At 39.9% G+C, this 11,194-nt stretch overlaps 1 protein-coding gene across 2 annotated transcripts in view; it reads left to right on the top strand.

Annotated features, from left to right (window-relative positions):
• kiaa1549lb (KIAA1549-like b) overlaps nt 1–11,194 on the top strand; it is a 70,573-nt gene that overhangs the window by 35,192 nt on the left and 24,187 nt on the right. For both annotated transcript variants that reach the window (XM_046033080.1, XM_046033079.1), the window contains 3 exons: nt 7,579–7,798; nt 8,115–8,248; nt 9,507–9,675. In XM_046033080.1, coding sequence (XP_045889036.1) covers nt 7,579–7,798; nt 8,115–8,248; nt 9,507–9,675 — 523 coding nt within the window. The remainder of the gene's footprint in view (nt 1–7,578; nt 7,799–8,114; nt 8,249–9,506; nt 9,676–11,194) is intronic.

Below are 11,194 nucleotides of genomic sequence, written 5' to 3'. Positions count from 1 at the left end.
TTTACCAGCTCCTCACTGACTCGCCCTTCTCTGCTTCTGATTGGCTAGTAGTCCTTAACTAGGAACTGTGCATGTGCAACTCCCAACTAAGATCATTTAGAGACAAGATGTATTACTCCATAGCTAAAACAAAGCCTTCAACACAGGGTGAAAAGAGGAGCTGCAGCAATGTGCAGTATGAAAAAAGAATATGGTGTTTTTTGAAAATTAAACCATGTAAACCTGCTCTGGTACAACCCCTAAATAGGATTTTGAACTGAAAATGAGCATAATACCACCTCTTTAACTTTACAATTTTATAACATGATATAGCTGTGAAATGGCAGAGATTAATGGAAGAATTGCTCACATTTTCTGACACTTAGAATGTCCCTAAAGCGACTTTAAGCTAAAGGAGTTATATTAACTTGAGGGCAGATTTAGAGTTTCATGCTTGGTTTACACACAGTACAGGCAGTATTATCTTTTCTTACTGGTCAGTAAGTGAATACCACACTGCTGTTTTTATCTCTACAGCATCAACCAGCATTAATACACAGACCCAGACAGTTGCCTACAGTCTGAACACAACCCATGTGACCTAAAGTAGAGTGATTCTTTTTAAATGAATTCAGAAAAGGGAAAGGAAGTCAGCCTTTTAAGTGTTAAAGGTTCTGCCAGTGCTCTGATACCGAGATACAAAAACATTGTGCAGGAAGAAAAGTTGTGCATGAGTGAAATAAAATAAGTTTAAGTTTTTCAAATGTATTGCTATTCAAGCCTCTCTGAATTTAATTAATTTAAAACACATTTATTTGAATATCATATCTCACTTATTATGTGAGGTATGACATAGATTTTTTCCCCCTTGAAGCAGTTTGTGAATATGCCATATTTATTGACAACTGCTTTTTTACAGACCCAAGCTATTGTTTGGTCTTGGACTCAGGCTACTAATCAAACAATCAGTGAACGGTTCCTAAGTGTGCCCCCACAAAAATTTAGAAGTTTCTGTTATCGTGGTGTGAAGTAGACACTTATACCAAGGACCCTCATGTAGGCTATGTGAAAAGAGATGAGGACTAATATAGAAATTAGGTTGACTGACTGTGTCCCAGAAGACAGTGGGTGATGTCACATATTTGAGTAATTGTACCAACACTAAAACAAGATGTAGATTAGGACTGTAGCAGTGCTGTAGATAAGAACTGTTGCTCCAGTACCCTTATATTTACAAGAGACAGGCTTTAATTTACAACCAGAGTAAATCTATCCACACGTTACCAAAAGGCAATCTTACCATTGCAGTGGAGACACCAGAGACTGTCTAACAAAAACTCAGGAGGAAACCAATCCCAGCATTTCCCCTGCAATAATGACACAAGCAGATTTGGTGCACACACAATAAACGTTGTGTCTGTGGATTAGCCGTTTGTGGAACCAATCATGGTTCCCACTGTGCCAAAACCATCCCCTCTCTCCAATAAGCCTCTAATACCCCATTGTGACTTTGTATCAGGAGCACCTCTTGGCTTTGAGAAGCAACGCTAAACTGCAGTGTGTGAGAGGTACGAATGTGTGTTTGAGTCTGTATGTTAGTGCTTGTATGTAATATGGAGAGATAAAGACTTACTCTGGGAACGATGTTAGCTAGGTGGTAGTTTCTTTTTTTGTGCATACACTGAACAGGGAAAGGAAATGTAATGGCTGGAAAAACGAATTGGTTGTAAAAAATATATAAAAAATGTTTGCAGGGTTCTGTATGAATGCAGCAGCAATGGGATTCCTTCCTACATAAAAAAATTTCTTTCCTCCTGGTCTCCAGTGGGTTGGAGTGCCTTTAGAGTGTTGTAATTTGTAGCAAGTGTTAAGCACATTTGTGTGTGCACGTTACAGTGTGTGTGTAGGTGTGTGTGTGTGTGTGTGTTTACTTGTTTTTCTGCAGTCCTCTGAAATGTCTCAGCGTGTTGTATTTCTCAATGTGGAAGTATCAGATAATTGAGAGTAAGGCCTGTGTACTCGTCCTGCCCATTTGAAGGTCAAAGCTCTCACATGTTCTCTCTCTCTCTCTCTCTCTCTCTCTCTCTCTCTCTCTGTAGTCTCTGAAGGTGTCTTGCTTCAGTGCACTCCTGTCACCCATTTTAACATTGCTCGGGTTCCTTTTAGTAACACTGCTCTCTCATCCAATGGGAAGCAAGCTGTTGGCAAGGGAAATTGCTTTTGTGTTTAATTATAGGTTATAAATGGTCGGGAGGGGAGAGATGTGTGTGTGCTGATGCTAAAAAGATGATAGAGCGATACACTAAATGAACTGAACCGCAAGACTAAAAACATTTGGAACCTTAAAAGACAGAACTATTTTTGTGTCTTGTAGTTAGGGCTCTCCGGTGATGACCAAGATCCATCGCGTTAATCTTTTGGCATCCTTTCATGCTCTTTGAGATAGAGTTAGTGGGTGTGTTACCAACTTCTGGCTTGCTGGAAATACAATCTGTTAATAACGCCTCCACATGGGTAAGCCTGAGAGGATGAAGTGATAATAAAGGGCTCTTTTCACAGAGCTGGTAACAAGGCTGAATTGTGAGGAGGCAGAGTGGTGACTCGCTGCTACAGAGTCTCCGGGCTCTCAGAGTTTCGGCCGGTGGATCTCCTTGTCATCACAGGCTTTCAAATGGTTTTATATAACAGACCTGATGGTTTCACCCCTCCAACACACACACACCTGTCATCATTCCCATCCATGTACGCATACAATTGACCAAAAAGTCAAACTCTTACTGACAAACAAGTGGATATTTGTACGTCTCATGACACACAGTTACGAAACACACTGATTTTACCAGAGTTTTGGTGAGAATGAAAATGCAGTGATACCTGGCCTCTTGGGTTCGAAGTGAAGGAAAATAAGCCTCTTTCTCACAAACTCCCTATTTAACAGTCTCTCCCATGTCTCGCTGATCTTTACTCTCTTCTGTCTCTTCTCAGCAGCCCATCAGTCCCTTATTGGTTCTCTCCACATATCTCTGTTCCATAATCACTCTCTCCCCTGTTTGAATGCTTTTATTATCGAGTGGTTGCAATATACTCTTAAGTGCTCCGTCAATCCAGTTCAATTCAGTGTCTTGTAATTCGTCTTATTTGCTAATATGACTGATTGGCTCTACACAGCCTAAAGGACCATACCACTAATATGTTTTTGCTGTTTTTACATCATGATCGACAAATTTCCAAAACATGCATACAATGGATTTGCACACATAGCGGCCAGCGCAAAGATAGTCTGTGGAGACGGGGAAATGAAGGTAGCTCTAAACTACTCGAGTTCACAACAGCTACCCTCGTTACTGTAGTACGTGCAATAAAAGCTCAAGAGTAAAATACAGTACTCTATAGATACATCTGTATCACAAGCATAACATGTAGAAGGTGTTATTTGATCTGCTTTGTCCACATCTCTCATCCTCTATGTTATTAAAAGCACCCCACGCTAATTTGCTTGGCAGTAGATGTACAACGAGCTAAATGAAAGCTGTCTGTAGTCTAACTGTTCAGCTTAGATTGCCGTGTAGCTTCAAATTGGCACATTGTTACCTGCAGTCAATCACAGCAGAGACAGCGGGAAGGAAGGCAGGAGGAAGGACTGATGCCATTATGCAATACGCTATCCTCTTCTGAAACAGTGAAAAACATCCGAACTTTGACGACATGTTTGTTTGGCTCTAGCTACCTGCACTGTCTGTTTGGCTCTATCTGTGGCACACAGCAGCGGTGCATGTTAGCACTGTTTGATTCTTATCGACCAAAATTCATTTCCCGATATGATTTCGATAATGAAATATGCCCAATCGGCAAATACTTATCGGATTGATAATTATCGTGCATCCCTATCAGATACGGCCTGAAAGGCGGAGCTGGGGTGGCGGTGGGTTATGAGCTGTCTGCAGAGAAAGCAGCAAGGGCAGGCAGGCTACAGCAGCTTAAATAGGCACCTTGTATGGAATTTGCCATTGAATGCTAAGAGAGGAATCAGCTGTGCTCTCACCTGACGTGGCTGGCTTAAGATGGCTGCTATTAGCTGATGCTGGGATTGTGAGCTGAGCTTGACTTCGTTACCTGCCTGAACTAACGCTATGCTTGATTAGGAAAAGCAAAGGTGTCACTACTAAGATTAACGATGGCTCTCTTCTATTCAAGTGTCCCAGTAAGGCATGACAATGTGACAGTAATGAACAATAACAGGATGCTGAAACTGAAGCAGCTAAATGGAATTCAGCCATCATTCAAATGATAAAAGTTAGTCATTTAGCAGACGCTTTTATCAAATGTGACTTACAATTGCTATATATGGCAGAGGTTGCACGCCTCTGGAGCAACTAGGGATTTAGTGTCTTGCTCAGGGACACATTGGTAGATGTCACGGTGGGAATCAAACCCAAGTGTCTCGCACCAGAGGCATGTGAGCTTTCACTACTGTGACATTTGAAAATGTCAAGGACTTGTTGGTATAGAACACTTAAATCAGTCGCTGCTTTTGACCACATTTTACTACAAAGTAGTGGCTTTGACAAAGGACGTGAAGTACAGAAGTCAATAGTTTCTCTCCGTTCACTTTCATGGATTACCAGTTTAAAGCAATATTCAAGTGTCTGCAAGCACATACAGTACAAAAATGGATAAAAATCAGTAGCTATATAAAAAGGTAGAAAATCACTCTCAAAGCTTGTGGTGGTATTTGGAAAATGCTTGGCAGTACGATAGATACCACGAGATGAGCTTTTACTGTAACTTTATCATGCCGTTTATAAAGAGGCAGCTATCACTTTAACACCCGTGCTTGCTTTGCGTGTAATGATGCAAAACCAGTTGAAATGCTGTGAATAACAGTTTTATGGAAACATTTGCATTTGATATGCTTGACTTTTACATCATTGTGTTGAAGCACCTCTTTTATCCCACAGAGGGTAAGTCATTAGACACAGAACGGATGGTGGATTGGATGTTTTTAACAGTTTTATTACATAATATACTGCAGTTTTATGTTGTTTATATCTATGGTTTTTATTTTGTATGTATTTATTTCCTCTGTTTTCATAATCAGCATATGTGAGGAGCTGTCATTTACATGTTTTACAACTTTTGAACCTACCTTGATTTTTTAAATAAGTATACTGCAATTTGCTAGATTAGCCAAAAATAGACTTTCCGGTATGGTTGGTTTACCTTAAAGGTTAAGTGTGTAAGTTCTAGTGACATCTAGTGGTGACGGTTGTGAATTGCATCCCCCCTCCCCTACCCAAGTGAGCAGTATAGCTATGGTGCCTGGGACAGGACAAAGATGTCATCTATGAGATAAAAAAGACTGCCATTCAAGAAATTAGGTTTCTTTAGATAGATGTGTTAAGAAATTATATAAAACCAAATTTTTATTGAATATCATTATTACTTTTTCATTAATAAACAACAGCCACTTGAAGAAATGAAGTTACATTTCCTTTCACATGTTCATGATGTCTCATACTCCTGTAATACTTTATTTTACATCTTGGGAGGGTTGGCTCATCTGGACTAAACACTGTCACATCTAGTGCATCAAGTATGACCACTGACAGATACCAGGACAATGTAAGCCTCACTGTTTCTTTACCACAGTCCATTATAAACCACATAATACATGAAGTTTACAAAGGCATTGGCTGGTGATAATCAAGGCTCCTCTCGCTTTGCTTAATTAGATAAGCAATCTGCAAATATTACCAAAATGTCTTTCGAATTTTTTGAAATACAACAGAAACACAAAGCAGTACTGACAGCTTGTGGTAAAACGTTGCAACGTTTTAATGGGCATTTAGCATGTGAAAGTACAAATTACATATTTGTGTGCACAGTGGGACGCAATATCCAATAACATTTTTTAATGCAAATTCGAAAAGTATTCATCATTGGTCAGTTGATAGGGACACGGTCTTGTTATATATCACCATTAGCAGTAAAAAGAAATACATGTTTTCCACCAGGGCAGTAAAATCTGAAGTTTAGCTGCTAATCTGAGCTTTCCTGCGGTTAACGTCTCATTACCAATAATATTATAATAATATTCTAATAACATCAGCTGTTTGTCTCAGGAAGGTAACAACGCATTTCTGTCCACGTAGCAAAGCCCTAACAGAGCGCTGGAGAAGAACTACATGAAATTTCAATCTAACCACATATTTTTTCAAAGTTTAGCTGGCTGATCTGAGCTTCGATGCTGGAATCTGCCGTTTTATTGCCAATTAGCGATCAGCCGATTCTCACGAATGTAACATACAAAGCCAAAAACAGAGCGCTGGAGAGAGAGAGAGTAACTACATGAAATTAATCCAACTAACATAACACCACAAGCCAAAGCACAGCGCTGGAGAATAAACAAATCCAACTAATAATAAATGTTTTTCTACCAGTCAGTAAAAGTTTAGCTGGCTGATGCTTCCATGCTCTAAGCTAACGTTACGGTTTTATTGCCAATTAACGTTACTGATCAGCTGATTGTCTCAAAGCCAAACCACAGGCTTGAGAATAAGTAGGCTCCATGAAATTAATCCATATTTCACACCACTGACAGGGGAAACACGTCATGGCTCTCTGTGATTATGGCCAGCTTCTAGCTAAAGCTATCAAACAACAGTTTTCATTTGCATCACTAAAGTCTGACAAACAAAGTTAATTACCTGTCCAGCAGAAAACAGACAACTTCAGCTCTGCTTTGAAAACATCTGTCGCACATTAATGTTATAGCCTTCCGTCTGGGAAAATTCACAAAATCCGTGATTTCTGCCGTCTGTCCCGACTCCATCTGGCTGTCGGCTCTCGTGCTAAATAACACGTGTGTGCTCCTTCAGTTGTCCAAATGTCACTTCTCTTACTTCTAATAAACCAGAAGACTACTCGGAGACTGGATATTACTATTATTATTAGTCCCTCCTCTTCTTCTTTGTACGTATTCAATGTAGTGACGGGCGTCTACACTACCGGAATTACACAAGCAGAAGAAGAACGCTGTGATGACGAAACGCGCTCTGTAGCGCTGTTTGTTCGTTGTCGGCTACGGTAGAAACATGACGACAAAATACGGCGACCTCCACAGCAGGGGGTGCCCGCGGCGATATAAATGTCTCATTCTAAGGTAATGAAAACATAATGGTTCATTATGTAAGGTCTTTATACCCCACTGAAAACATAATTATGGATCTTATATTGCATTTTTGTCAATAGAGCCTCTGAAATATTACACACTGGACCTTTAAAATGGTTTATTTATTTTAAATTAAAGAGCAGCTAAACTTTTAAATGACCTACTGGTTTAATTCCTCATCTTGCTGTAGTGACGTACAAGTGTACTCCAGGACCCCATGACATCACTGTTGGGTGTGGTAACAGGGGCAACAAGCCCACTTCTGACCACACCTGACTCTACCCATTAGTGGTGCTGGGTGTGGTTACTCTTTAAGGTGACAAACTTAGGTATAAGCATTATGTAATTCATGGGCTAAAACATGGTAAAAAACTACCAATATGGTTCTTCAAAGAAATTTAATTCTCTTCTCTACTTTACCCTCTCAGGTGGAGACAGTATTTGGTTCTCCCAACATGACAGTGGCTTATCACGTGACTGGAGGGGACATGGTTTACCCTCCCTCTGTAGTGCTGGAAGCCTTGGACTCCTATGGCCGTGACAAGCTGATTGCAGACCTGCGACAATACCTCCCCATGGTAACAGCCCTGCCCCTCCCAGCTGCATCATGGAGACCCAGCCCAGCCCCTGGCTTCCAATTGAAAACAGGTCAGCTAGTGTTCAGTCAGGATGAAAGCAGAAAATAAGTCAGAGATCAGCTAGAGACAGCCTACTGCTGTTATTTATTACTGTTATTTTTTCCTGCTGTGATTGTGCACTGATGCAAATTCAGTGGCAGTAGGTGACAATCAAGTAAATCTTGTGTTACAACATCAGAGCAGGAATTGACAATATTCCACATTGAGTCAGAATTATATTGTAAGTGTGTTCCCAAAGATAGCAAAACACAAAGTTGTAGCATCCTGACAAATAATAGTTTTTCCCGTGTACAGTTTTGTGAGCTCATTTTGCTTTTATGTCACAGTGCTGCAGTTTGTGGGAGCAGGAGATGATCCCCGGTCCTGTCGGTTCTCTCAAATGATGGAACAGAGGCTTGAGAAGGTGTTTTCTGAAGCGCAGGCCAAAGTGCTTAACACCAACAGCAGACTCTCTGTTCAGGTACTGTGTTGTAACATTTATGTTGCACTCCTGTTCTTCATTACTGTTGCAGTGGTCATGCTGTGATTTTTAACAAAATGCCGTCACAATGCACATTGTTGCAATGTGTCCAGTGTACAGTTGTGTCATTGTACTTAAATGGATCAAAACAATCTGAGGTCTAACTCAGAGAGTCACTTTTTTGACAATGCCATGTATCGTGGCCGTTTTCAATGACAAAGTCCAAGGCCACTATTCTGCAAGAAGTCCATCCCAGCCTGACGCATGTCCACCCATGTGTGTCCCAATATACACACTCCAGGAGTACCCAATGTACCCAAAACTCCTAAAGAGTCAAGAAAAGGTTTGAGTGTACCTTTTTAATTCAGAGTATACAAAAGGCTTGGTCCATTACCAGCCCAGTGCAGTCCATCAAAAGTTACTAAAAAACATTTTGCATAACATGGTCAAAAACTTGTTACGATGCAGGGCTCTTGCAGATCTCTCCTAAACTCTCCCTTACTTTTTTCCTACAGCCCCGAAATTACTCACCCACCCAATCAACACTTACAAAAACACAATATCAAAAACACAAAGAACTTCTGCAGCATAACCCATGAACATATAGCATGTGATTAACAACAATTTAGCAAATCACCATATATGCCAAAATGGCTCTTACACCATGTATACCTAACCATCCAGTAACCCAGTCTTTCTCCTACATAGGAGGTGTAGAGAGCAAAGACTAAATATTGTTTGCAACATATTAGAATAGCTGTTTTGTCCCCTGTTACATATCAATATCACAATGTGGTTTAGGTGATTTGGCAGCTACAAACAGATGCAAACTATTGTCCCTCAGTGTATCAGGCTTTGCATTTTAAAAAAGAGCTGCTGCTGAGATGCAAATGAATTACATTCATGGAGACAATGTTTGTATTCATTTTAATGAGCTGCCACATTAAAGTGCATCCTATATTAAAGCTAATTTCATGGTTTTGCATGGGTGAAATACTACAATATTTTAGCAGTCTTTCATGCTTTGCCAATTTTACCAGCCGTTGTGCTTCTAGATGATTTCGTTTTTGTTGATCCAAGACAATAATTGATTTTTTGATGTTTGTCATCTCTGCTATGTCATTTTGTTTTACAAGATTTGTACTAATCTTTTAGACTTGCGTATTTGAATAATATAATCCCAAACATTTTAAATGTTTGTACATATATAAATGTTTTTCTGTGCCCTCCTCTTACTCTGATCCTGTACTCTACCCAGATGCTGAGTGTCTCCCAGGCAGCAGGCTCTCCTGCTGTGTCATTGGTCTACACTGTGAAGAATGGGACTGTCTTCCTTAATGGCACCACTGCCTCAAACCTCCTTGGTCAGCTGTCAGCTGAGCTGGTGGGCTACTTCCTCTTCTATCCACCACTTGTCATTTCTGAGCGTAAGTTACAATTTGCATTTTCAAAATACGTCAGCCTTACAAGACATAAGTAGCTTTTGTGTTCACTTGGGAATGATTTGTTCTGCAAATATAAATTAGATAAAAAACAGACTGTGTGGTGCTGTTCTTTTTTCATTGTGTTGAAGCCTACACAAGGTATTAGACTTGTCAGGCTGTGTCGCTCATCTTCGATTCTAGACCTTTGCACAATGGAAGTGATAAATTGATTAGCTATACTTGTAGAAATGAAGACCTCTACCACTCTTACTGTTGCTGTATCATGTTATGTCATGGAAGTAACAGAGGGTAAACAGCCTTACGCTGAGAAAGGGCATATAGGAGTCAAAAACAGATAAACATTCCAAACACAAGGAAAATTAAACCAAAAATCCAAGAATCCAAAATATATCCAGAAAAACAGAAGATTGAGAGACACTTGGCCATAAAACACAGTACAACTAACAACAAATAATTGGGAGGCACAGACTTAAATACACAAGGTGCAGGATGATTATACACAGGTTAAACATATTCAGACAATCAACAGGGAATACACAGACAGGAAGTAAAGTTAAATTCTTGGAAACAAACACCTGTTTCCAGGAAAAACACCTACCCGAAATGAATCAGGAATAACTCCTCAACCATTAGGCCTAGATGCATCCTTTGATTGGTCAAAAGCTAAGGAATATGAATCAACTGTAAATTAACCTATTTATATTACTATTAAAGAGTGAATGGAGATGCAATAAAGGAAAATAGGATATTTTCATCCTCGCCTATTTTAATAGCAATATCACCATCAAAACCCTCATCCTGTAGAACACTAATAGGCGGACCACGGTCCGGATCCGGACCCAGCCGCCGTCCTCTCCGGACCGCCGACCTACAGCCCATTTATTATTGAGACTTACTACCTCGTGACGGAGCGTTTCTATTTTAACCCGCGCAGCTTTTCTAGCATTTACTGTACTGGTTTAGAGGACCAGGAAACTCACAGACCAATCGCATGTGCTCCAATCCTCTCATGTGACGCTGCTCAGCCAATCAAATCTGTGCATACCGATGCTTGCGAGTCGAATCCGCGAGATTCACCAGAGACGTTTTGGAAACACACACGAATTGAGGGGACGAAAGATAAAAGAGATTTCACATGACTTTTAATCAAGAATGTACAGATTTTTACATGTACATTCCTCCCACGGGCAGTTCAAAACCAGAATATCTCATAGATCTCCAATATGCTAGCTGGAGCTCACGTTTCTCACTGAACAACAGAAAGTAGGAAAGTGGTAGCTCTGTAAGAGGAAATGAAAGAGAAGAGGAGGCATTACAGCTGTTCATTTGTGTGTTTATTATAAAATTGGTTAAGACTACACTTCATCACTTCAAGCTACACTTTTAATTAAATTTTTTCTAAAAATTAGGCACTTTAATTTAGTTTACTTAAATTTAGAATTTATTATTTGAATAGTTATTATTTATTATCCTTCCAGTTTGATGTGAAAACTGACTGAAA

This window comes from Micropterus dolomieu, linkage group LG20, assembly GCF_021292245.1.
Source record: "Micropterus dolomieu isolate WLL.071019.BEF.003 ecotype Adirondacks linkage group LG20, ASM2129224v1, whole genome shotgun sequence".
NCBI lineage: Eukaryota > Metazoa > Chordata > Actinopteri > Centrarchiformes > Centrarchidae > Micropterus > Micropterus dolomieu.
This window is presented reverse-complemented; position numbering and strand designations above follow the sequence as displayed.